Genomic DNA, 27,053 nt, shown 5'->3' on the forward strand with positions numbered 1-27,053 from the left:
CACTCCCCAGGTTTCCTGAAAGGCATGGGATGCAGCCATGGTGGCCAGGGGAGTTCACCCTGCCGGGTGGCCTCAGACAGGAGAGTGGACAGCAGCGTGCAGCTGAGTGTGTCACTGCTGTACTGCTGTGTGGCTGAGACAGTGGGATGGAGAGGAGGGGACAGTTGCTTGCAGCCTGAATATCTGTCCCTTCTCATGCCTCTCAGGGCCCGTCAAGTGCCCTGCTCCCAGGAGCTACCCTTGAGGCAGACACAACAGGGAGAACCCCACAGAGGCTCAGGCCTGAGGGAGGTTCCAGAAGACTCTGTTGCCTCCTTCTGATGTGAAAGTAGAAACTCTTCCCAGGGCCAGACCACAGGAGCGCGAGGCGCCTCCACACCTCAGTTCAGCGGCCGAGACTCAGAGCCAGGGCCTGTCCTGCAGGCCTCAGCCCACCTCTGTCTACCTCTGCCCCTGGACAGCGCTATGGGGGACTGGGCCAGCTGCATGGCCAGAGTCCTGGTCATCTGTCTGAAGGGGCCCTCCTGGACCTGCCTGGGGTAATGCTGCTTCTGTTCACTCCCGAGGGAGGCCCTGCAGAAGACGCCAGTGTGTGGGGGCTGACCGGAGCCCGCAGCCCAGGCGCCTCCCTGTCTTCCTGACACAGCCGGGAGCAGTGGGCAGTGGGTGGGCGGGGGTGCCCACGCCCCTGCCAGCAGCAGGGAGAGGCAGGACACAGTGCCGTGCCCCGGGGACAGAGGCTCACCTTGCACGACAGAGCTCAGGCTCCCCGCCTCCTCATCACTGACAGCCGAGAGTCTCTCCATCACTTGGGTCTGTCTCGAAAGCTTCTCTAAGAGGTTTCTTGCCACAAAGGGGGTTTTGCTGGAGAAGACAACTTGCTGATAAAACAAACAAAATGGCTGTTTCAGCTCCTGCTCCCAGCGCCTCCTTCCACTCACGCAGGGCTGTTGGTCCATCCTGGTGACGTCTCCCCTCCCTGCCAGGCACAACAGCTGTCCACGTCACACCTGGGTGTGCTACCTTAAACTTTTTTTTATTTTTTATTTTGAGACAGGGTCTTGCTTAGTTGCTGGGGCTGGGTTTGAACTTGAGACCCAAGTCTCTGGGACGACAGGTGTGCCCCAGATGCCTGGCTCACTTTATCAGCAGTAGAACTGCCAGCTACTGTGCAGCTGCGTTCCCTTCTCTGTATCATAAATCTCCTCCTCTTAGAAACTCAGCTCACTTAGGTGGTGTCTCGGTGTGCGAGCAGAAAAAGATCTGTTTGGCAAAATGCAGTCAATTTTCCTAGTGTGGTTTTGTTTTTTTTGTTTTCAAGATTGTCTAAGAACTGTGATTGCAATCTGAGCTCTCTCACCACGCTTAGTGAGTGCTTCCTGTGGGCCTGGCACCAGCCTCCGCCCCGTGTGTGCATTAGTCCACGTTATTTCTCACCACCACCCCATGTGGCAGTCCTATTGATGTCCCCATTTTACTTCAGTGATCTGCCCAGTGTCCTACGAGTGGTGTTTTTACTCATGTGCCCTCACCAGCACAAGGAGGCAGAAGAAGGGAGACGTAAGTCCCTTGGTGTTGACATCCCTCGCCCTTCTGTGCCTCTCAGGACCTGCTTGGCCACCTACTAGGCACAGAGGAGGGCAGGACACAGGGACGTGCTCCCAGGCTGTGCCCTCTAGAGCAGTCCCACTCTAAACAAATAGCACTTCAAACCAAAGCCTAGCAAGCATGTCCTACAGTCTTTCTTGTTAAGTGAGTAAAACAGAAGCGTATTTATTTAAAAAAAACATTGATAGTGAGTAGGTTTCTTTGGGAAGGCCCATTTTTATCTATGATCATATACCAAACAAGTGAACCCACCAACTCAGGAGTGAGTGCAAGTGAGTCAGGTTTGCGTTCGCCCCTCCTTCAGTGAGCGTATTTATGCCCCCCCCCTCTGTTTTTCTAGCATGGCTCTTTCCCAAAGAAGACTTGGGTTGATCAGTCTTTGGGAGGAAAACCTCTCCTGTCATGGAAGATAATTCTTATGTCTCTGAAAGTAACTATTTTACCTCTAAGAGGTAAATAGGTGGTTTGCTCTGCATGGTATCAGCATCAGCAAGGACAAAGAGATATGAAAACCATCCCATTCAAAGGGAATAGCCGTAAGTAAAAAAAAAAAAACGCTTGTCCATTTTGATCAGAGAAGAATATTACACTTTGTGCCAGGATGGTTTTTGGTATCGTGGTTTGTAACCTCGACACCTAACAGCAGAGATCAAATAGGAGGCCGGCCGAGCTGTAATTGCCAGCCAGCTTCCCAGAGCACGCCAGCTGCCTGTGGCCATGGAAAGTTCTCCTAGGTGTGGAAAACACCATCGTCTCCCTCTCATCCCAGCCGTGGCACTAAGGAGGCCATGCTGCCCCAGGGCCCGGGCTCCCCGACTCTGCCCCTGTTCTGCTGCCAGGCCAGCTCCTGCTCCCAAGACCTCAGCTCCTCTCCTGCCAGCACCCTCCTGGGTGGCCGAGCCCCCCGCCCCGTCCTACCCTGCTCCACATACATCCAGCAAGCTGAGAGAGGAACAAGAGGGGAAAGAGAGGCCACCAGGCCAGGAGGAAGCGTTTAAGTAGAGGCCTTGGGCAAAGGTTCGTTGGGGCAGCTGAAAGTGTCCTGGAAAACATTTCAAGACCTCAGCTCCTCTGCTGCAAACCTTGAGGGGCAGAGTTTGAAATGAGAAGAAGAATCAGCTCTATGCTGCGCCAGAGCGAGGGCTCAGTGGTGGTGAGAGGACCAGAGGAACGTGGCTGCCCACTGCTCGCAGGAGCTGCCAGCTCCAGACCTGGGGTAAGGCAGGTGCAGTCTTCAGCATGTGCTCTCCGCTCTTGCGGGACATGCCTGTGACATTGATGTCAACACATGTTCACTAACGCTGGCTTTCCCACTCCCTCTGGATGCAAATACCTTTTCCCTTAATCCCAGTCCCCTCATCTACTGCCAAGGGATTCAGAAGAGCCAACATATCGTATTCTACCTGCTACCTTTTAAGGCCTGGGGATCTGGGTTCTGAGATAGGAAACCGGGGTGAGGAAGGCAGGGCACGCCATCAGAGTTTTTGAGGTGGTTTATATCAGAGCAGGGTTGTTCTCTTATTCCCAAATTCTCATTTCCCTGCAAAACCAAAGCTGGAGGCCTGCTTTCCTGCCACCTAAGCAGCCTGGCTTCCCACCTGAACGAGCTGGGTGCAGTACTGCAGGTGCCGCACGATGGCGATGTCCAGGCTCTCGTTCCCGGTGGTCAGCGGGAGGGGGCTGCCTGCCACGCTGGTCCCCACGCCTGTGTCTTCGGTCAGAGCCTCACTAAGATGCCCCCTGGCTTCTGGGTGAACCGACCTGTAACTGGTGAAGCAGGGGGTGGGTGAGACGTGAGCCGTTTCAGTTTGTGTACAGACCACGAGCCAGGTCGGCAGGCTGGCACCAGGCCCCACGCGCCCACTGACTCCTCTTTCCCTCGCCTCCTTTGAAAAGCAGAGGGCCTTTCAGAAGCAACCACTCAGCCTGCTGCTGACCGGCCCAGCATTAGAGGACCTGGCAAATGCACTGCCCTAGGGTCTCCGTTGCATCTCCAGCAGCGAGCCATGTGCGAGGCGTCTCCCGAGGGCTTTGAGTCGGGCCCTCACTGTGTGTTTGTCCCACTTTCCTGCTCTGTTGACAGGGCGGTTTGCCAGATTTCCTGGCATTAAGGTGTCCTGTGTATCAGTGGTTTCCCAAGAGTAATGGCATGAAGGAATAATCTATCACGGCCTTTTCCTGGCCCCAGATCAATGGCTTCTTGAAGACAAGGCAAAAAGAGGGAGGCCAGGAGGAAAGAGGAGACGCTCTACTGGGGCCAGAAGCTAGAGGGTGTCCAAGTGCTCGGAGCACAGCCGAGTCCTGCCTCCTGCTCTGTGCAAGCCCCACGTCCCCCTGTCTGAGGTCTTATCATGATGGCACTGATGTTGTCCCATTTTATTCTTAAAGTGAATCTGTGCTTGGGAGGATGGAACAGGGAGCCTGGAGAGTGTCCTGGTCACCAACAGGCAGCTTCTGCTTCTCACCTCCTGCTCTTTTCTCAGTGCCCACCATGCAGAGACCCTCACTCAGCTCAGCAGCTTGGAGGGCACTGCTCTGATTCCCATTTGCCTCCAGGGGAAGATGCTCAGCTGTGTCCAGGTGGTTGACACATGGTTCACACACACACACACACACACACACACACACACACACACACACACATGCACGCACACAGAGTTCTTTTGTAATAATTCTGATAATATACAGTAAGACTGATTGAGTTAGATACATTTAACCTTAATGTTCTGTAAACTGTTCAAAAGCAATAATGTTTTTGTTATTAAATGCTTCCTTTAGCAAGAAGAAAAATAGTTTAGATGGATGCCTGGCTGTGATGTGTCACATAGCTAATGAGTTACAGAAAAGTTTAGTGAGGAAGTATTACGCCAATTCAGTCAAGCTAGACAATATGCAGAAGCAGAACTTAAGTATTACATTCACTCATTAAATTGGCTTTCATTTTATTCCCAGTTTGCTCAAGGAATAAATTCTAGTTCTCACGTTGTATTTTTCTTTGTTGTTGTTTTTATCTTAGAAAAATAAACCTTCTAGGAACAACAGAACCCCCAAACAATAACACCTCCCACAAAGAGAGCTGTAAAGACTGAACAGAGCTTTGAAGATGTATTTATGTCACATTGTCCCAAAGGCACAATGCACCCCTTCCTGGGGGGAGTGTTTGTGTGTCTTTCTCGGTGACTGAGGGGCAGGTATGCCCATGGGGCTTGTCTGCCTTGGTCTGAAATCACAAGATGCCCCAGGACCTGGCTCTGAGAACTGGCTCAGCTGCTCCAGGACCATGCTCCCCCACCCAGAGGTCACGTTTTCCACCCCACTGTGGATAATGGCAGTTATTGGTTGTGACAGGACCTGGAGGAGCTTAGCCATCTGAAGACTCGCTGGGCTGAAGGGGCAGGCAGAGCAAAGCCCAGCAAAGCCAAGGGCCGGGAAGGAAGAGGGCTCCTGGTGGGACCGGTCCGCAGTTCTCAAGCAGTGCACCCAGCTGGTGGCGAGAACTGCCCGGCAGGCTGCAGACCACATGCATACGCAGGACACACACGGGACTCATCCAGCCATCCCCTCATTTCTGGGAGGGAAAGAGATCTGTTCTCCCTTAAGCTACCCCGGGGAGGTGAAGCTGTGCTTGACTGGCAAAAGGAGCCAAGTGCCGCGAGCAGGGACGCGCGGGAGCTGTGCGCTGGTCCCCGCGGGTGCACACGGTGCCCTGTCCCACTCACCTGCTCCTCTCGGGCTCGGTGTCTGAGAACACGGAGTCAGCACCGCCGCCACGGCGCGCCTCCTCCCCGTCCTCCTCCTCATCAAAATCAGAGGTGTTGAGGAAGTCAAAGCTTTCTAAAGCGCTTTCCACCGTGAGGCTGAGGCTGGAGGACCGGCTGCGGCTCACCGAGGGCTTGCACTGCAAGGCAGAAGGCACCGGGGACATAAGCACACCTGCAGGGGGGAGCCGGCACCTGCCAGAGGCCACACTTCAGCTCTCCTTTGTCAAGCTTTTATTTTTTATTGGCATTTAAAATCTCCATATTCCAAAAAGAAGTACAACCACAGGTAAAAATGGCACAATATCTGGGGTTTGTTCCAAAATGATCCAGAGAGAAACACACAGGTAGAGGAACGGATAAAACAAGACTGGCCATGAGCTGACCGTTGAGGACCACTGTGGCTGAGGGGATGGGCACATCCACTTGTGTTTGGAATTTTTATAATAAACATTTTTAGAAATGTCAACCAGAAATTTTTGGGAAACAGAAAGGCTATATTCCCCTCTACCTCGTGCTCATCCCCAGATCACACACAGCCAGCCAGCCCCGTGCAGGGTCACATGCTTATAGTTCCAGCTGCTCGGGAGGCTGAGGCGGGAGGATCACGTGAGCTCACTAGTTCAAGACCAGCCTGGGGCAACACAGTGAGACCCAGTCTCCAAAAAACTCAACAAATCAAAACCCAGCAGATAAAATTTAAGGGACACCAAGTCAGTGCTGATTCCAATCTCTAATTTCAAGAGACCATGTCTTCAAAGTCCTGAGACCAGAGCTGTCTATCTAAAGCACCTGCTCTCCAGGGAGTCCTGGAGGCAAGTCCCAGCACACAAAGCCACTCTGATCACGGAGTCCACACTCCCTATGGAGAAGGCCTACAGCTGAGGTCACAGGCACAGCATGTGGCTTCTTGGGCACCGGGGGCCGAATGAGTGATATGGGTGCAACGGGAAGCAGCCTCACTTCCCTGAGCTTAGCCAGGCCCTGGGACGTGGGGCCTGAGACTGTGTGGCAGGACATGTGCAGAAACATGACCCGAAGATGACACCAGGGTGACAGGCACAGAGAGGGGACAAGGACGCCAAAGGCTCAAGAGGACGCTGCGGAGGACGGAAGGGGTCAAGTCCTGCCAGGGAGGCGCGCTGCGTGTCCTCCACGCTGCTCGCTGGCACTGCTGGATGAGTTCCCAGCACAAGGCAGGAGGGGCCTTGCAGGGCTCTGTCTCGGGCACTTAGGGTGGCCCAACAGCACAGGGGAAGCGTCTGTCGCTGCTTTAAATCACAGTGGCTCCACTGGCCCTCAGGGGTCTCCGTCCAAGAGGCAGCTTCGTTTAGTTTCTGATCCTCAAGATGTTTTAGCACCCTAGGAATGTGGGGGGGGGGGAGAGAGAGCTTTGTCCAGCTGCTGCTTTAACTCTGGCTGGATGCCAAGCCACTTGCCCCAAACCCTCTGGACACCTTCAATCTCAAGGGGAGACAGAGAGCTATTTGGACTCGACCTGCGTCTGGGCTCTTCTTTCCTAAGCTAGCTCTCTGTACAACCTGATCTTGTAGAGGATGGGTAGGTTTAGGTATCATCTATAAAGAAGAAAGGGGTGATTGAGGATTTCACTAGCAAGTTTTAGAACAAACGGAAAGGAATCCATGAGCTCCAGCCTTTCGAACAGACTAATGGTTGCCGTGCGTACTGCTTCTGGATGGACGAGCAGCGTCCTGGACCCCTGGAACGGAGCTGCGACCCCCACAGGCTTGCTAAAGGCATTGCTTAGGTGGGGTCAGTTCATGCCTGAGGTCTTTTCTTTCTGTGGGCTGGGCACTGAGCCGAGGACCTCCTAAATACTAGGCAAGTGCTCTTCCACTGAGCTACAGCCAGCCCTGTGTCTTAGCTCTTCGGCTCACAAGGCAGAGGCGGTCAACTGTGCAGAAAAGATGCTCAGTGCAGGATCGGATCAGCAGCCTCCATGCCCAAGGCCTCAGATGGGGCTTTGAGCTACGAGTACTGAAAGCAGATTCCCATGCCCCTCCCTGTTTCTCAGAGCTACGTCCACAGTGGAGCTAACCTGTCACCAGCATTTGAGCACCTGCAGAGTCAGAGGCTAACTAATCACCTAGGAGGGCACAAGTCCTCTCCAGGGCTGGGTCAGTGGGACTCGACAGAGAGGGATGAGAGGGTCAGGAAAGCCTGGGAAATGGAGTTCCCGACGCCACTGGCAGGGCCGCCTCTGAAAACTGCTGCGGCCGCCTCCTGTGGCCGATTCTCAGCCTGCAGCCTCACTTTTAGGCCTGTTCAACAGGACAGGTCCCCATGGAGTTGCTCTTTCAAGAAAAAGGATCCAAGTTCCCTTCTATATGCTCATAAGAATCAGAGTCGGAAAGCAATAATACAAGCAGTGGCAGTGCGACTCAGGGCACAAATTCAAGCTCTGTCTTCATGTGCGGCATTTTAAAAAATGTTAATCCACATGCCGGGGTAAGACGGATCCATTCTGATGTAGCAGAGATGAGGATCTTGTTCTCAGACCTCCCACCCAAGAGGAATCCGTCCCCTTACTCTCAGCGGATCCCCATGGATGGAGAAAAATCTCTCTGGTGAACTCTGGCCTTCCCTGGCTTCCAGCGTGTGAGGGCTGACTAAGTGCTGACCTGGGGTCCCGACTTGCAGATGGGAGGTTTCTTCTATCAGGGATCACCGCTGGAGGACAGGGTGCCGTGGCTCTCACGCTGGGGCTGACCAGCTGGGACTCCCACCAGGGGAGGGCTCCTCTATTTCCCGAGAGGGACCCTGTCCAGTAACGTCTGTGAGGCTGTGCTGGTTACTGTGCCAGCGTTTCACATTTAGGATCAGAATGATGAGCTCTGGGACTAGAAGGGTTTAGACAGTCTTATGAGCTTTTAAACGAGCTCCTAATCAGTTTAGTGAAGTTGATCTGTTGTCAGGGAAATAAAAGTGGGTATGTCTAAGTGGCATCAATAATCACTGCCATTTACATGATGATTACCTCTTGATCCTGTGACTGGATAGGGCTTAGGAGGAGGAGGAGAAGGATGAGGCGGAGGGGAGGGGAAGAAGAAAGATATGCCATCTTAACAGTTGGTCTAGGACAGCTCTCTGCACACCTGATCCAATTTCTCGGAAAAGGCACTTACTTTTAGAATATCATCCAAATGCATGACCTCTTGGTTCAGATCCCGAAACTCCTTGTACTTCTCCTTATGTGGTTCTAGAGCAAGGAACAGCCCACTCAGGGCGTCCTCCAAGCTGCCATCCAGGAAGGACTCCCCACTGGCCGAGTCCTCAGAAAGCAGACGCTCTGTGGCTGCCGGCCCCTCGGCCGAGGTGAGCCTCTTGACCAGCTGCTTGGTGATATTCCCTTCAAAAGTGTCCAGCTCCACAGGCTTGAGCTCCGAGGCCTCGTCCGACTCTTGCAGAAGGGCCTGGGCCACTGCATTCTCCAGGAACAGGCGCTCAGCCCCCAGAGCCGTGGGCGCGGAGGGTGTCCTGGGCTCCGCTGGGTCCTCCTGCAGGGGTGACTCGGGTTCCTGGCCTTCTCCCGAGGAGTTCCTGGAAGATGCCGAGCTGCCGTCATCCCCTCCCTGGTCCTGGGAAGGCGGGCTGGTGTGGCTGAGCTCTGCAGGGGTGATGGTGATTTCTGGATTCGCTGAGCTGGAGGGAGACGCAGCAGAGCTGCAGGGGAGGGCACAGTCCCCGTTGGGCAGGTCACAGGAGCTGAGGGAGAGTGGCCTTGGCTCCTCCGCCGTCTTCCCAGTTTCAAAGATGTCATCGGGCAGATTCGCCTGAGGATAAAGACAGCCGTTATTTTCAATACAAATGATGCATCTGGCAGGGTTTGTTTTCAGACAAGATGTAAGGAGTCAACATGAAAGAGCTAGAACTTTCACATTAAAGAAAACAAGCCCTTGCAAACTGTCCAGCTGAATTTAGGTGAAAGTTCACGGTGCCTATTCTTAGGTCTGACATTTTCCACAAGAAGCAGTTAGGATTGGGGTGGGATGGTTGCTTGTGTTCTCAGTCCCAGGATCTCACAGTATTTGGCAGCCATACTTTGAGTAAGACTATGAATGTTTTGTTTTCCTCTTGGCATCGACCTTAAAGGACTTCCCAACATTCTTGCTACTTTGCTTCAAGGATGTGATGCTTTGTTCTACTTTGGTTCTCAAAAATTATGCTTTGAAAATCTCTACCCACAAGCCCCAGACTCTTGAAAATGTTTTATTAATTTAGTAAACATGCCATAAATACTTCAAGGTCAACCATACATTTGCATAGCTTCTCTAGAAATGATTGAACAAGACTAAGAAACAAACACCTATCTTCCATGAGGCACCCCCCAGGTTCCCAACGTGTCTAGATGCAAGCAGATGCAGGCTGTGTCCCCGACAGGCTCTGCAGCGGGGAGTGGAAGTCTGCAGAGGGTCGATTTATTCACGCTGGTGCTGCACTCGCTAAGCCAGCTTCCCTAGCTGCATCTGTGTAGAGTGCCCAAATGCCGCTCTGTGTTTTCTAGTTATCTAACTCCTTCATCATGGCTGGTTTTTCTGCATTCCAGATTGGATTTTTAAATCACCTTTGTGTCCATGAGTTCTGCACATGCAGAGACAACCAAACACTGAAAATACTTGAAAAAATATGTATTGAACACATACATTTTCTTCTTGTCTTATTCCCTAAACAGTATAGTGTAAGATCGAGCCTTTGCATAGCATCAGATGTTAGAAGTAACCCAGAGAGGGTTTACAGTGCATGGGGGATGTGTGAAGTTACATGCACATGCTACACTGTGTCCTGCGAGGGGCTGGGCATCCCTGTATTTTGGTATCCAAGGGGCTGGGACCTGCTGCAGACACCAGGAATGACTGTAAGTGGTCATCATCAGGCCAGTGCCTGTTTTACTTATATATAAAATGACAATTCTCATAAAACATTCCAGCAAGCCAAACAGGAGCGGACCCAAGACAGGTCACATCTACTCGCAGAGGTGTCCGTGCCCCTGCTGCTGCAGGATATGCCCCTGCACATGCACTCAGACCCTCAGCAGGCCCCATGTCCTGGCCTTCACAATTCTTGATGAAGGAGAGGTGTAGTTAACGCTCCCTCCCTGCCCTGGGAGTTCAAGCTGAGCATTTCTAAGGCTGCCTGAGTTCTGTCTCTTAAGTATCGCCATCCTCACAAGACCCAAGTAAACGTCACTCTTCTGTTCTTGACTGGGTTGATTTTACCTTGGTGTCTAAGTGTCCCAGCAGGGGGAGAGGTGCTGCCCGAGAGAGGACCTGCATCCAGCCTTCAATACAGTGAAGGAGAGGATGGCGAGAGGACAGGGACAATGTATGCAAAGATACCAGATCCTGGGGGGACGTGGTAAGTTTGGAGGACAGTGGGTGGAGGGTAAGAGATGGGCCTGGAAGGTGGGCTGGGTGGGATGAGGATGGCCGTTTTGGGGACTTCAGGTGCATCCACAAGGCTACACGAAGCCGTTGAGCTTTAGTAACCTTGCTCCTGTTTAAACATGCTCTGAAACCCTACTGACCTCCCAAACCCTGCAACCCGTGGCATCTGAGTGTGCATAAGCACTGCATGGACAGTTAGGTGGGCAGCTGAGTGAGCTCTATGGCTTCTTATGTATGACTCTGTGTACATTCCCCCATACAGTCTTGTGATTTTCCTCTGAAACTCCACCAGAGTTTACCCTCATCCTTTTCATCTGTGCTTTTTGGTTCAGTGAATAAGATGCAATTATTACTATGATGACATTGCTATTAGCCTGAAGACTTCATCTTCTTCTCCCTGGACATTCAAAGATGACTTTATGTGTCTGAAAAGAACAGAATATTCCATGTATGTACAAGTACACACGTATTCTCTTAGGACACCATGTGTCACTCATATAAAGTAAGCAGCCTGCTGTATCCCTGTTTCTTCTACCACAGCATTGAAGAATTAACATGCTATGATAAACCAAGGCCCACAACCTCTTTAGATAGACACAGTGCTAGTAAAATCAGTCTAAGTCCTTCAAAGACTTGAAGGCCAGTCTTTGAAAGGCTGATACTTTCTGAAATAAAACCTCCTTTGCTTTTAAGGATAGCTGTGCTTTTAAAAATAAAAATCTGGTTACCATGGATATCTTTGCCACAGTGGAGAAAAACCACAGCACAAGACAGGGCTTATCTAAGGAGAATTCACACAAGTTGCATGCACAGCCAGCCTGGAGAACAACAGGGAGGTGAGAGAAGACACGCAGGAAGGCCGGGGTGGCTCAGGGCCAGAGTGCGAGCTGCAGCCGAGGTCCTGGGTCCAACCCCGGTGACAGAAGAAAAAGAAGGGACATGCAGAAGCACCATGCAATGGGCCCTGAAGTCGCGAAGTCAGGCACGTCACCCGGGCGGGCCACACTCACATAGAACTCTAGCACAGCCACGGGGCTCAGGCTGAGGGAGGGCAGGTCCCTGAGAGAGCGGCTGCGGTGCAGCTTGGCAAAGAGAGAGTCCCTGGAGGCGCTCAAGACAGACAGCCACCCCGGCCTGTCCGCAGAGGGACGCAGCCGGCTCCTCTGAAGTCAGAGTAGGGCGTGGGGCGGGGCGAGTGGAGAGAATCAGGTTACTGCGTTACCCTGGCTTGCTGGCAGGTGGGCCGAGGCCCGGACCTACGTCCACTTCTCTCCACGACTAATGCTGGAGAACCTCTGGCACCGTCTACCCAGTGCTGGTCCAGCAGTAGGTAAGGACAGGGAGGAAGGAGAGGCAGGACCAGGGACCACTGTACACGGACCCAAGGCGACGGGGAGGTGGCTTCCTCAGCCAGCCCTCGGCCAGGAAGACCTTGAAGAATGGCGTGAGTAGGCGTCCCTGAGAACCCCAACACCCGCCGCTGGGCCTCTCAAGTGCTGGGCACAAGCACGACTCAGACACAACTGCTACCCCCGAGTCACACGGAACTTACAAAGAAGGAGTGGTCTGTGAAGGTGGGCGTCTCCGGGGTGCCCTGGCTGTACATGGACATCCTCCTCTGCAGCGCTGCCGTCTTGTTCCCCGCACCCCCCGAGGATGGGGTCGTGTCCTCCACGTCAAAGGGACTGCAAAACCACAGGCAGCCGCCCATTGGTCACTTGTGACCGCAGGACCGCAGGCCCAGGGAGCACCTCTTTAGGTCAACACAAAACAGGGCGCTGGGCTGGTTTTGGCCAAACTGCTTGTCAGAAAATAAGCCAAGAAGAAAGAAAGTGGAGCAGAGGACGGAATCCAGAGCTCCCCGAGGGACCACAAGTGATCCCAGCTGTGAGCACCAGTTCCCTCCTGGCCTGGGTGGTCTGTGTCCTCGTGAGCCTAGAAACGGGGACTCACTAAAGCTGGCCCCCATGTCACCTGATGTTGGGGAAGTTGTGAAAATCCCCGAGCTCTGTCGGGCGAGACCCTGAACAGTTCGAGCCAGGAACAGACTGCTGTTTGATTCTGAAGAAAAACTCCAAAACAGAATCCCACCACTTTCAGTCGCCAGAGCCCCCCACGAGCCGCCGAGGACGGCAGCCTGCTCGCGGGGATGCTGCTGGTCATCCAGCAGGATGGCCTGCTCTGTGAGGTCAGGGGCTGCTCTGGCCAGGAGGGCAGGGCTGGGCAAAGGCTGGCAACGTTTCCTAGAGAGACAGCGGGGTCTTGGCCATGTCCACCCCGACTCCCACGTGGAAGGGAGGCCCCGAATGTCCCTGGGTGGGCCAGTGACATGACAGCCAGTGTGGACGGCAGGAGGAGACCCTGGAAAGCCACCTGTAAATTTTACAAGAGCTGCCTCTTGCCTGTGGAAATGCTCTGTTTCAGTAAAGGACGCCTAGAGGGCACTTGCAGTCCTCCAGGGCAGCGGGAAGTGAAGTCCATGGGTAAGAAGGCTAAGCAGGGACCGCCTGAGGGCAAAGCCTCCCTCTCTGGACAGTTTACTGTAGCTCCCAGTGGTTTGCTTAGGAGCCATGATACTTGGTGTCTCTGTTTGCAGGTAAAGAGGGAGGGAAGAGGCAGAGTAAGAGGCTTAAAGTAGGGAGAAGGGGAGGGGAGCAGGGCCACGGCCAGCTTATCCACGGGCCCTCGCCCAGCAGGTCTGCTGCAGCCCCTCGGTCTGCTCCAACAGGCTCTGCCGACGTCCACACCGGCCTCCCAGCACCTGCAGCTCACGCTGCCCCGGGACGACAGGAAAAGGGCCACTTACTACCAGGTGATTTCCAGGTTCAGCTTGATGGTTCCCAGGTCGTTGATGTCCACGGCCACCACTTGCGGTCGGGCTGCAAACAGCTCTTTGGTCTCACAGGTCACGCTGCCCACCAGGAGGTGAGTCGCCAGCCCTTTGAGCTCTGTGACCTGGCAGGAAGACAGGCAGAGAGAACAGGGAATGGGCTCCCCCTTTGCCTTTTTCTGAACCAGCTGGTGGCTTCTTTCAGAAAGAGACGGTCTGCCACCGGAGGCAGGTATCTCAAAAGCCCATCTCAGGGCTGCTCTGCTCACTTTCTGACAAGGGCAGCTGTCCTTGTCACAGACTTGTGGGGACAGGAGCCTGTGAGATGGCAGAAGTCTTAGGGAAAGGTCGCCCCTGACCGTTCGTTCAACTTGGCACCAGGAAGACCACCAGAGGCAGGGGCAGTACTGACCTTGATGGAAATGAACCCGAGGATCAGGGGCAGGAAGACGGTCTCCTCCCCATCCCAGCTCTGTTTGCCGTTGACCTCTATCTTGCCCTTCAGCTTCCACCTCTGCCGGCCGCACTTCATGAAGACCTGGGGGCAGACATGCCCAGGCCTCAGGCTCCACTGCCCGCTCGCTCCCCCACACCAGGACAGGGCAGGGAGGCCCGCCAGGGCGGCCCCCATCACCCCAGCCGCCTGTCTTGACCGTGACTGGGGAAGGGGCATGTTAGAGGGGGCACCTCTGCTTCCCCAAGACAGGCCTGGAGGGTCTTCAGTAAAGTCCCGGCCCTGGCCCTTGGTTCCCCCCTCATTTCTTCTGTGTCAGTAGAACAGCCGTGGGACTAGTCCTCCAGGACCCTGATCCTCCAAGAGACCAGAGCCCATCCCTAAAACCTGCCTGGAGACACCTGCCCCTGGGTGACAAGCAAGCTGGCAAGGCTGTGACCCACACATGCTCTGGGGGGCTGTGCAGGCTCTCCCTGGTCAGGCAGAGGGCACTGGAGGAGGTGGACACATCATTACGTGAGGTCTCTTGAGAAGGGGAACACGGGAAAGGACTTTGTACTCCGTGGAGTTGGTGTTTGTATGGACAGGCCTGCGTTTCTATCCTTCTTCAGTCATTACACTTAAGGTCACGGTCCTGGATTAGGTCTTCGATTAGGGGGAAAAAAAACTGCTACGAAGTACAATTCTGGGGCATGCGCAGAATCTGAACACAGACTGTATAAGAAGACAAGAGCCAGAGTGAGCCACTCTGGGAGCTGTGCACTGCTGTGCGGACCATCCTCCCACTCCCCGGAGGACACCAGGCGGGAGGGCCAGGCTGGAGGGCCAGGCTGGAGGGCCAGGCGGGAGGCTGGGCTAAAGGGCCAGGCTGGAGGGCCAGGTGGGAGGCATCCTACTCTAAAGCAGCGCAGCTGAATCGTAGGGGCTCGAGGGCAGCAGTGATAACTAAGCCACTGTGGCACAAGGTTAAAAGAGGGGAGTCCAGGGAAAGGGCAGGGGGCAGGTCTTCGCCCATCTCCAGATCTTCTCATGGGCTTAGAATGTTTCTCCAAATAAAAATAAGCAACACTCCAGAAGCAAAGCAATACCACTAGCCCTGGCCCCTCAGGTCTTCAGGCCCCTCAGGTCTTCAGTCCCCACCTGTGGATCAGAGAATACTCACTTCGTACTGGTCTCCAGGGCAGAGGCGCGCGAAGCCGGCCAGACCTGCAGGCAAGCAGTTAGGACGTGAGGTGCTGAAGGTGCGTCCCCGAGGCCCGGGCCGCACCCTGAGAGATCCAGGTGCAGTGCCACATTTTGGCAAATCTCAGATAACATTTTTGGGGCCATCTGCGTGGAACAGCTTTTTTGGGAGTCCCATCTATGGTGGCTGGAGGGACATTCCTTGAGGGGGGGAGGGGAGAGGGTTTCTGGGGCAGGGACACTGCTCCAGGGCGGCTAGAGTTCTGGGCACCTCGGCAGGTGCCAGGGTCAGGGCATGGGGGCCCGAAAGACACCCTCCCTTGTTTGTGTACATGCTCCCATGAAAATACAGGGCGTCTGGTCTTCCTTCCTGTTGTGAGACGGAGGTTTCCTTGGGCTTCCCAGTTAAGGCTCCAGCCCAGCCCTTCCTGTTCCCCCGTCCTTCCCACCCAGCACCCTGATGCCGCCATCCACTGCATTATGAAATCGCTGCATTCACACAAACTAGTGATTAAGACCAATCAAACCAGCCTCCACCTGGCAGCAACCTGTACCCGCAGAGGGGAGAGTGGCCATTTCTGAAAGGACCCGCTCCATCGGAGGCCTGGCACGCTCTCTATCTGCAGCAGCAAAACCAAATGTCGGCAAGCTACACGGCCCCTCCTGGACGTCCGGGAACGCTGGCTCTGGCCAGTCTCTTTCTTCTTTCTATCAACATGTACCCAGAGCTTGCTATGGGCGAGGGTCTGCACCATGCATGAGGGTAACAATTTGGAAATCAGGAAAGTTTTCCCAGATACCCACAGTATGGAACAAAACACGGTTAGAGCAGGCGAGGGCCTGCGAACTGGAAGACGGATTAAAGTGAGGCTCCTTTCTGTGCTACCTATCAGCTAGCCCACCCTAGATAATTTACCTAACCCTGTTTCTTCACCTTTAAAATAGAGATAACAATGTCCACCTTATAAAATTGTTGGTAAGGAAACAGATGGTATCTGGCACACAGTAGGTGCTTCGAATGTGGTAAGGGTTACATACCCATGTATTAAGCACATGATGTATACTATTCATTTAAAAGATGGGCTCTCCCCAGGCACAGTGGTGCATGCCTATAATCCCAGTGGCTTGGGAGGCTGAAGCTGGAGGATTACAAGTTTGAGGACAAGCCTTAGTAACTTAGAGAGACCTGGTCTCAAAATTTAAAAAAATAATAAAAATAAAAAGGGGATGTAGATCAGTGGTAGAGCACACCTGGGTTCAATCTTGAGTACAAACAAATATGATCTGCAGCAAATTAATATCCATCAGGGAAGCACACAGCAAAGCAGAAATGACAAAAGATCTTTGCTTTTTTCCTTATTTTGTGTTTTTATGAGAATGTATTCCTTACATAATTAAAATCAAAAATAAAGAGAGACAGACTGCCTTTCATCTTCTGTAGGACAGAAGGAGAGCGGCAGTGACAGCAAACTTCGTCACAGCAAGGTGGCCCTGCTCTGCAGGCAGGTGGGACTGGGCGAGGGGCCTGTGCGTTCCACCACCCTTTTTTTCTTTTTGGGAGGTGCTAGGAATTGGACCCTCGGTCTCAGACATTCTAGACCAGTGCTCTACCACTGAGCTGTGCTCTCAGCCCCTCAGAGTTTTTCTGAAAGGCCTACTGTGTGTCAAGCCTGAGTATGGAGCGGGAGAAAGGCGCATCCCGACCCAGGGCACGGAGCTCAGGGCAGAGGCTGATTGGTAATCCCAGCTCCAGCTGCTCTGGCTTCAGTGGGCTGCTTCTTGCCAATCATAAAGCAAAGCCTTTATACTGACAGGGACCCAGAGTCTGAAAATTTTAATCAAGGAACTAAATAAATCCAATAGAAATGGGGAAAAAATCTTTGTCACTTTTTAACTTTCTGGTTAAAAATATCTGTGATAAAACTTCTAATTAAGGGCTGAAGTTGTGGCTCAGTGGCAGAGTGCTTTGCCTAGCATATGTGAAGCACTGGGTTCAATCCTCAGCACCATATATAAATAAATAAATTAAATAAAGGCATTGTGTCCATCTACAACTACACATTTAAAAAATTCCAATTAAAAATTTAGTACAAATGTTTGCAGTGAAGTTTTAATAAAAGGCAATATTTGTAATTAAAAAATACGGCAGAATGCAAAGTGTCATGAAGAGTCTTATCTCAACTACATATAAATGAATCCAAAGGAACAAATCTAGAAAAACTGACCAACACTTAGGAATAACTATCTCTGGCAGGTGGAATCGGGGAGAAAGTTAAATATTTGATGACAAATATTTGATTCCTTCCTATTAAATATGTAATTTCTATTTGATTTTCAAAAGATCATGTGATTGAGTTGGGGTTGTGGCCCAGTGGTAGAGCACTAGCCTACCATGTGTGAGGCCCTGGGTTCAATTCTCTGCACCACATATAAATAAATAAAATAAAGCTCTGATGACAACTAAAAAGTTAAAAAAAAAGAAAGAAAGAAAAGATCAAGTGATTAATTATTTTGTAACAAAAAAGATAAAAGAGCTACTAACATATTGGTAGTCAACATAAACACATGGAAAAGGCTTGTTGGGTATTTATGATCATTTTAACAAAGTTTAGTACTGGGTAGAGCAATTATGTATATTTTTAATTTATGGGATATATTTCTCAATTTTTTTTGGGGGGGGTATGGGGATTAACTCAGGGGCACTCAACCACTGAGCCACATCCCCAGCCCTATTTTGTATTTTATTTAGAGACAGGGTCTCCCTGAGTTGCTTAGTGCCTGCTTTTACTGAAGCTGGCTTTGAACTCACGATCTTCCTGCCTCAGCCTCCTGAGCCGCTGGGATTACAGGCCTGTGCCACCATGCCCCGCTTCTCAATGTTTTAAAAATTATAAGGCACAACTTTCAAAAGTCGCTGCAGGAATTCAAGAAGACACAAACATCCTGTTTCTGTTTATCCAGTGATTTCTCAGTTGCAGCCCTGATTTTGATGAGCTGGTAGAAAACAGCCCTGTGATTCTTAGATCCATAACACAGAAAAGATGTCCAAGTAACTAACGGGTCCCTGCTTCCTCTGCCTCCTCACCTCGACATTTATAGTCTTTGTATTCTGGGTTCTTTTTGCATCCAACATGAATTTAGCCATCTGAAGAACACAGGGATCATGTCACCAGGTGCCTCTCCTTTACCAAGAGCTGGGTAACAAACTGAGACTCTACAGGACACAGCTCTTCCACCCCACTGATGGCTGGGGTTAAGACAGCAAGGGCTAGAGAAGCGCTCAAAGAACCTGCTGTTGCCAGCAGCCGTCAGTAGGTGGCAGCAACTCACCAGCTTGTCCAGTGCCCCAGCCAGTGGTCCATTCAGAAGAGCTTTTATTAATAGTTAGAAGGTGGCAAGGCACTTAGGACTTAACTGAATTAAGAGCAGAATTAAAGAAACCCATTTTCACTAGTAATTTAGGGCCCTGAGTCTTTAAAAAACATACTTCTGAAGGAAAGCATAATTGGCTGCCTTTCACAAATCCAAAGCTTGACATGCTAATTCTAATAAAAACCCAAAGTGCTTTTAAAGAAAAGCCTGCAAATGAGTTTGGGACTGATTCATAGCCTGTTTATGTGTGCAACTACAATAAAAGCTTGGTTAAAAAGAAACTGGCCCGCTATGGTTGCTAGATAAAGGTGAGGAAAGGGGAAAATCCTTTGACTTTTCCCCCGCTTTCAATATTGCCAGAAATTTCGTATCTGAAGACCTTCACTGAGGGAGAAAGGTACACAGTGATGACTTCTCTGATGTAATCCAAGTATTAAGCACTTTCCTGGAACTGCTTGTCCAGGCGTCACAGAGACTCTGATTACAGCAAGGACGCAGCAGAAAGGCCACAGGAGGCCGTGGCCCTGGCCAGAGCTCCCTGAAGCTCTGCTGTGTGTGCAGGTGCACTTGCCTGGCAGTGGCAGCGCGTGGGCTGTCGGCTCCTGGCACACTCGGGCACGTGGGGCTCCCGTTCCCAGTCAGGAAAGCGGAACGTTTCGTTTCTCCTCCTGCAGTTTGGGGATCACTGTTGCCCTGGGAAGTTCTCCTCAGGACCACTCTGAGGCCATCTGGCGTGAGCCCCGAGGGCGAGTGGAGGGAGGCCGCGGCCCAGGGGACTCGTGAGCACTGCACCCTCTCCAACCCTCTGCGGCTTCACTGGCTCCTGACACACTAGCTCTTCACAGCCTCAGTGGAGGGTAGGAGCCGCGGGGCGCAGCTGCCCATGGGTGGCCTGTGCTCAGACGTGGACGGGCCAGAAGGCCTTCACGGCTTCTCCCGCTTGCACCGGATCTTCCTCCTCAAGAGTCACCCTTCCTGCCCCTGGGACACTGCCCGTGGCTGACGGTGGCTCCGCGTCAGCCTTACTGACTTGCTGACCAGCTCTCCCGAGGCCCCCTGGGCCCCAGAGCTGACGGAGTTAGCCCAGACTTCAGGACGCGGGCTTGGAACTTAACTAGCCTGGGGTCATCGGGAGGAAACGGGTTCTCCCCAAGGAACCTCCATCCTGGTCCCCGGTCTCGGAGCTAGGGCTCTCTCCGCAGGGGCATCCCCGGCATTTCACAATCTGGCCCCAAAGAACTGCCCACACCTCCCGACAAGCGCTCTGCCGCCCAGGTCTTTTCTCAGGCTCCTTCTTCTGTTTTTATTTATTTATTTATTTATTTATTTATTTATTTATTTATTTATTACTGGGGATTGAACCCCGGGGCATCCTACCAGGGAGCTACAAACTCAGCCTTTCTTATTTTTTATTTTGAGGCAGGTTCTTGCTAAGTTGCTGAGTCTGGCCTTGAGCTTGGGATCCTCCTGCCTCAGCCTCCTAAGTGGCTGGGGTTATAGGCGTGCACCACTATGTCTGTCCTGTCATCTTTTTTTGGTTGTTTTTAAATCATTGGTCCCTTTTAGCTGCACATGACAGTAGAATTCATGTTGCTAGAACCGTGTCCTGTCATTTTGGAAGCAGCTTCCCTGCTTTGGTGAGTGCTACTCCAGTCCTGCTGATTCTAATTCACGGGTGACACTGTGAAGCCTCCTTCCGTCCTCCCCACTCGTCCTGCCTCCCCTCCGGCCTCCACAGCCATCTGGTCCTGTTATTGGTCCAGCTGGTCATTTACTCCATTCAATTAAGTGCCCTGGCTCGCTCTCCACTTCCCCGGGAGCTCTTGTGGAGCTCAGGCCAGGGACCAACATGAGGCGCCCAGGAGCACTTTCTCCACTGTGGCTGTCACCGGGGCCCTGCCATGGTTGTTAGTGCATGCTGGGGTGAGGCAGGAGGAGAAGTGGGAAGGGTGTGGTGGGAGGAAGTCAGGGCTGCCAGGTCTGAGGGTATCGTGCAACAGCTTCAGTTGGTCGAGGCCTGCGTTGGGGTGGTCATTTTTACCAGAACGAGTAACAGAAGAAATCCACCCTGGCAAAGAGCTAGGATTTCTTGGCAGCAGGCAGGGCCTCCCTTGCCCTTTCTGCAGGGAGGGGTGGGTATCTACAGGGTGTTACCCTCCAAAGGCTGCACAGATGTGGCCTCCGGCTTTTACGTTACATTAGGAAAGCAGAGGTGACAGAAGTTCATCCCTGGGAAAGCAGAGTCGGCCTCAGGTCTGAGCGCCTTGGGAGAAACCCCTGGGCCAGGCGGGAGCTGGAGGTCAGCAGCCCATCGCCATGCCCACCTCCCCAGCTCTGGTAGCAGCAGGGTGATTCTCGGGCCCCAATGCCACCCACGGCTGTCAACCAGCCCTGAGGACCATGTGGGTGGGTGGGCAGCCCCTCCCTCACTCCCAAGCTGTCTGTGTGGGGTGGGGAACCTCCCCTAGCAGAGACCACCCTTTGAGCAAGAACTTCCTCACAGTGTGTGGCTGGGCCGGGGCAGCAGGAGCCAAGAGCCTGGAATTCAGTTTCAAGTTCAACACCAACTGACTGTGTCACTTCTGGGACCAATCACTGAAGCTCCCTGAGCCCTCATTTCCCATGTAGGAAATGAAGACGTTTTCCCTCTCACCAAAAAGGGAGGCTTCAGGGATGGTGCTGGCTGCTGACACCAGCATCCTCAAAGTTAAAAACTTCCTCCAGGACCCCACCCCAGCGCCACGTGCTCTGGCTTTCTGCAAGGGGCTTTGAACCACTGACTCAGGAGGAGAGCCTGGAAAGTCCCCAGGAAGAGAACAGAACTGAAAACCCGGACAGGTGCAGACGCCCGAGGCTGAACAGGACTCGGGTTCTGAGAACAAGTCCGCAGCACCACCGGGGAGCGGAGGGCCAGGGTGTACCCACTCAGAGGTCCTCACTCCACCCACAGGGCACAGTGCGCCTCCAGAGGTAGGAGACTCATTTGTAATGAAGCTCTCCTGTTGAGCACTCTTTAAAGAAGTCTGCCTTCTTAACTTCCCTAATTGCAGAAAGTAGACAAGAGGGTGACTAAATCCCCATTAACAGCCCAGGGATCAAGCTACTTAGAAAGCCCAGGAGAAAACAGAAGGCTAAGCACCAGCCCTGGGCTGCAGTCAAACAGAAACGGGCCTCCTGCCTGGCCACCGAGCTGTGGATCTGGTGACCCCTGGGCCGGTTCCATCTATAGCCAGACCTCCCTTTTGTTCTGAAGATGCTCTGGTATAAATCAATGGTGCTTCTAGAATGGAACTTTCTGGAATGAACGCTACAAAGGCGTGGTCCTCTGTGACTAAACGATGGGTGGTAGTTTACAGACACACGGGAGTAAAGGAGCGGTTCAACCACACGGCAAGGAGGCCAGCCGGCAAGTCTGGAAGTAAGACACTGGCCCAGCGGGGTCTTCTACCAGACCACGGAGGGGAAAGGGGGCATGGGTTCGTCTCAGATTAAAGGAAACCTAAAGGTCTACCCACCAACTATTCATGATGTATGGTCCTGATCCTAACCCAAGCAAACTGGCTGTAAGAGGACTGGGAGAATTCAATAAGGAAATGGATTACCATCGGGCCTGCTGACTTTGTTAGATGTGGTAATGTGACAGGACTCAGCCCACAGCTATAATAAGATGGCCCTGTTCTTCAAGACATGCACACTGGAGTACCAGGGCAGCCTGACAGAACTAGGTTTCATTTCATCAAAGGACTTCTGCTTCATCAAAGGGAAAACAAACACAAGAAAACAGATCAGGCAAAGTCTGCTAATTACTAAATCTAGGTGATGGGTGTGTGTTTATGAAGGTTCATTGTGATGTTCTCTCCACCTTTGTGTATGTTTGAGGTTCTCGGATAATGAATGTACTTTTTTAAGGCTGAAGGCAAGACTCAGGACGAGAAGCACGGATATGCTAACACTGTGGGTAGGGCTGAGCATGGGCGGCCCTGTCTGTACAAGGAGACAGGAGCATGTGTCTCAGACCTCAGGGAGCTCTGCAGAGTACTCTCCCCGATGGGGAAGGATTACCTTTCATCTTGATGGAGAACTCCCCCAGCAGATTCTCCAGCTCCGCTTCCAGGGCACACATATTCTGTGGGGCAGAAAGCAGAGGGGCATTAGAGTGGCCTTCTTTCCCAGGCGCTCAAAGCAGAGGTCATTTTAATACACAGCAGGCCCTGAATGAATGACGGGAGTGGCACAGCACAGCCTTTGAAACATTCTTGCCAAATGTTTAATCTGAGGCTAAGCAGGACATCCAGGCATTGATGAACAAGTCCAATTATACCAAAAACAAATTCAGAATGTGGATATTCTATGAGAACTGGCTTGGACTCACACACACACACACACACACACACACACACACACACACACACAGAGTATCATGGGGAAACAAATTCTAAAGAGAGGGAAGAGACATAGTATCCAATTGTAATACCTTGACCTTGATTCCAACTCGATTTGAAAATTAAGCAAATAAACTAAAGTAGCTATAAAAGGCATCAATGGGCTTAATAGGAGAAACTTGAAAGTGGACGAGATGTTAGATAATTTTACAGGAGGACTGTCAATTTTCTTAGTTGCAATGGAATGTGGTTATGCAGAAGATGCACTGTTACTATTAAGAGATCCATGGCCCCTGGGTTCAATCCCCAGCACTGCAGAGATGCAGAGAGAGAGAGAGAGAGAGGGAAGGAGAGAGAGAGAGAGAGAGAGAGACAGAGAGAGAGATGCCATGTGTTAAGTGGCCTGAGTTACCTATTCTACAGCATACATATTTGAAAACATAATGCTGAATACCGTACATAAAGTTTTTACTTATCAATGAAAAAGATTTTTAAGAAGAGATCCATGCTAACATATTTATGAAATGAAATGTCACGATATCTTATTCTCAAGTGACTTGGAAGAAAAACTAATCCCATGAGAGGGAGAGAATACGACAAGACGTTACCCGCGGGAAAACCTAGGTACGGGGTCTGGTCTTCAATACACTAGTCTTTCAACTTTTCCATAGGTTTAGATTTTTTAAATAAAAACCGGGGGCAAAAAGAGCACAGGAACTCAACTCTGCTCGGGTGGGCGAGGCAGGCCTCCTGCTGCAGTGCCATAGCCCCCCGCCCAAAATGATTCCTGGGTCTGACGAGGGTCCGCTCCTCAGGCTGAGGTTGAGGGAAGCACGGCAGCAGCATGTGGGTGGGCACATCCCTCCCATCCTAACCCCCGTGTCTGAGGACCTCATCAGAGCAGCCAGCGTCGGATCCTCCACGGTCAAATCCTGGCGTTTGCGGTGGCAAGGGCATACGCCACAGAGATGTCAAGAGAGGCACGCAGCCACCAAGTCCTGGTCGACTTTCTCCTCTAAGGCGCCCTTCCTCTCGCCGAAACTGAGCCCCACACCTTTGACTCTGAGCAAAGTCACAACCCCATGCCCTGGCACTTGAGCCAGGCTGGGTGTTTCCGAAACGCCCTCTGCGGCTGCGGTAGGTTCTCTGCCTCTGTGCTACGAGCAGCCTTCTTATTGGAACTGCTCTTTTGATTTCAGGGATCTCCAGAAAGAAGGACTTACGGGCCAGGGATGCTTCTGAGCTGGGGTCTTTACCTCTGGTTCCGTGCACTTGGGTGGGGTGAGTAGGAGGAATCACATCCACCAAACTTGGCCCAAGACATCCACGTCATGCGTGTAGAAAGAAGCCACAGCAGTACCAGTGGCACCCTGTGTGACCTTGACCCCCAGACAGCAATCACGAGTTGGTGTCACCTCATGTCTTACAGATGACTTTAAGAAACCATATATATTTTTTCCTGCCTTGAAATCTTACTAGCTCTTAGTATTAATAGAGCAGTAGCACCACACTATACCACACACTTGACTTTTAAAATATTGTGACAACTGTATTGACAATATGGAAATAATTATTTCAATGTATGATTTTATTCTTTGAATTCCTATCCGATTTATGCATTAAAAACATTATTTTGAAAAGGAAAGTTTAGGTAAGAAGTGAACTGTTTTAGACTCTGTGGAGAGGGAAGCATGGAGGAGGCAGTGGGCAGGGTGTGCACAAAGCCATCCCGAAGCAGATGCCCAGCCCTGGGGCTTGTCCAACACGCCCTGGTCAGGCCAGGCGATGACTTCATTCATGAAATCGGATCTCTGAATAAAGGCCCAAGGGATAGTGAGAAGTGCAGTTTAATAATTCAGCCACTTCATCAAGGACATTGGTATCAGGTGACCCCCGGAGCGCCTGGCCCCAGAGACTGTCAACCAGGACTCACAACAGCACACTTCTGTTCACGGCTCTTTATCTTGTCTCCTTGGAGATAAAAGTCTCTCTCACACACAGAGTTGCAGGCAGGAGGACTACTGATGCGCAGCCCTGACCCCCACCGTAGCCACCTTGGCCACAAGGGCTCTTCAACAGGGTAAAGCTAGGTTGGATTCTACACTAGAATATTTGGAAATGCATTTAAGTGACAAAATCAGAGCACTGTGGCCTGTTTATTTTAAACAATTCCACTATTGCCTCGCTAGCATGTATTTTCTATTTTCAGGTTAACACTGATCACGGAATGAGTGTGGGTCCCTATTTGCCCAGGTGGGGTCAGGCCAGGTGGGGCCGGCCAGCAAGCAGGTGAGCAGTACACATACCTCCGTGTACTCCTTGTAGCTCCGGCTGATCTCCGACAGACTCTCCCTGGCAGCTCTGCTGGCGGGGGACGCTGCGAAGGCCTGCTTCATTTTGCTGGCGCCATCCTGGAGACGTCGCTGGATGCAGTAGGCCTCGTAGAGCTCGTCCACCTGCAGAGTGCGAGCAGGAAGGCAGACACGTGAGTCGCTGTCCGGCCTGGGAGAAGTCACCTGGGTCACCAGGATGAGCCTAAGGTGCTCTGGGTCTCTGTTATTCCTTTCCACAGACACCAGTCACTTGTACTTCTACCACTGTGATCCGTTTTCTGTCCAAACAGATTTCACTCTGATCCTGCCATCAAGTTACACCACCCTGCCTTTTGGGGTGGGGCTCAGAGAGCTGGTCCACTGGGACAGGCGCTTCGGTCAGTGGAGCGAAGGCTGGAAGAGGTTTTAGCTTCAATCTGGGGTGAAAACTCTTGTATACACACCTCCTAGCTTATCTGAAGGTGATCTTTACACATCAGCATTTTTTTGAAAAAAGAACTTCAGGCTGTTTATTGATAACAAATCTTTTTTGTGATGTCTTAGCTCAATAATTAGAAAAAATAAATTTATTAAGTGGTTTAAGATAAGAATTTAATTGTTAAAACTTATTAAATGGAACCCATGAGAACTGGGAACTCTTGTATACAAATCACACCATAATTTTAAAAATACAATGAAAAAATGAAAATGAACACCCCTCTTCTACCCTTACTCGTAGTAATAGACCCTCTTAAATTGACTCATCACATTCACCAGACACACCTGACAACACTTCATACTTCAAAGGCAGTGATTCTCCATCAGCCCAGGGAGGCTTGACCCTGAGCGTCTACTGGCACAGAGTGGGCGGAGGCCAGGGGTGCAGCCACACAGCCCCTCTCACAGAGGACAGCCCTGGACAGACGTCGGAGTGCACCCTCCGGGCTGAGGCTGGAATGCGTTCTAGTTATTCCTGACAATGTCTATAGTCCTGCACTGACTTCAGTCACCAGCACCACCCAGCCACAGTCGCCGGGAGTGGTCAGGCAGAGAACAGGACCACCTGGCCTGGGCAGAAACAAGGAAGCCCGCGCTCCCGGCAGGCATGGGCTACCTACGCCACTGGAATTTTCATTCCGCTATGAACTTTGTTTCCTCTAAGAGGTGGCTGTGCCCTAGATGAGAAGCTGAAATGGGATGGCAACTGTGCTTTACCCTGAAAGGCCACTGTGGGAAGGCCGCGGGTCAGCTCAAGGTTACTCTCTGTTGCTCCTGAGTCCAAGGACTCACTCATCTGTGCTGGAGGAACTCCTAGACTCGGAATAGACCCCAGTTGGGCTGGGGATCTAGCTCAGCTGGTAAAGTGCTGGCCTCACGTGCACAAAGCCCTGGGTTCAATCTCCAGAACGACACGCACAAAAGAAGAAATGGCAGCAGCCTTCAGTCTCCAGGCCAGGGGACTCCTCTCCGACCAGAGGGAACTGGAAGGTTCAAGGCTGCTCAGATCTCTTGGTGGGTTACTGTGCTTTAAATCTCAGCTAGGGCTTTCCTGCCGAGACACCCCGGCCGCATTCTGGTTCAGGAGGTTGGGGCTGGGCCAGCAATCTGATAGGTTACACGAACACCCTGGATTGTTCTGATGCGGGAGATCCCCAGACAACTTCTAAAACCGGTGTGTGGGTACCTCTTCTGATGTAGCCGGGCAGGTCCCTTCTCATGGATGCCATTGTTTTATTTATTGAGTTTGGCA

At 52.0% G+C, this 27,053-nt stretch overlaps 1 protein-coding gene across 11 annotated transcripts in view; it reads right to left on the reverse strand.

Annotated features, from left to right (window-relative positions):
• Ripor2 (RHO family interacting cell polarization regulator 2) overlaps positions 1 to 27,053 on the reverse strand; it is a 179,580-nt gene that overhangs the window by 10,966 nt on the left and 141,561 nt on the right. For 5 of the 11 annotated variants that reach the window (XM_078020614.1, XM_078020616.1, XM_078020620.1 and 2 more), the window contains exons 7-16: positions 25,298 to 25,447; positions 22,672 to 22,735; positions 15,218 to 15,261; positions 14,014 to 14,139; positions 13,578 to 13,726; positions 12,324 to 12,456; positions 8,513 to 9,160; positions 5,328 to 5,506; positions 3,207 to 3,375; positions 746 to 881 (exon numbers count right to left, since the gene is read on the reverse strand). In XM_078020614.1, the coding sequence (XP_077876740.1) occupies positions 746 to 881; positions 3,207 to 3,375; positions 5,328 to 5,506; positions 8,513 to 9,160; positions 12,324 to 12,456; positions 13,578 to 13,726; positions 14,014 to 14,139; positions 15,218 to 15,261; positions 22,672 to 22,735; positions 25,298 to 25,447 (1,798 nt within the window). Of the gene's footprint in view, positions 1 to 745; positions 882 to 3,206; positions 3,376 to 5,327; positions 5,507 to 5,588; positions 6,729 to 8,506; positions 9,161 to 11,781; positions 11,935 to 12,323; positions 12,457 to 13,577; positions 13,727 to 14,013; positions 14,140 to 15,217; positions 15,262 to 22,671; positions 22,736 to 25,297; positions 25,448 to 27,053 lie in introns of those variants that run through there. The other 6 variants (XM_078020621.1, XM_078020615.1, XR_013425497.1 and 3 more) reach the window with 6 other exon arrangements.

The sequence above is a fragment of the Ictidomys tridecemlineatus genome, chromosome 8 (genome assembly GCF_052094955.1).
Source record: "Ictidomys tridecemlineatus isolate mIctTri1 chromosome 8, mIctTri1.hap1, whole genome shotgun sequence".
Lineage (NCBI taxonomy): Eukaryota > Metazoa > Chordata > Mammalia > Rodentia > Sciuridae > Ictidomys > Ictidomys tridecemlineatus.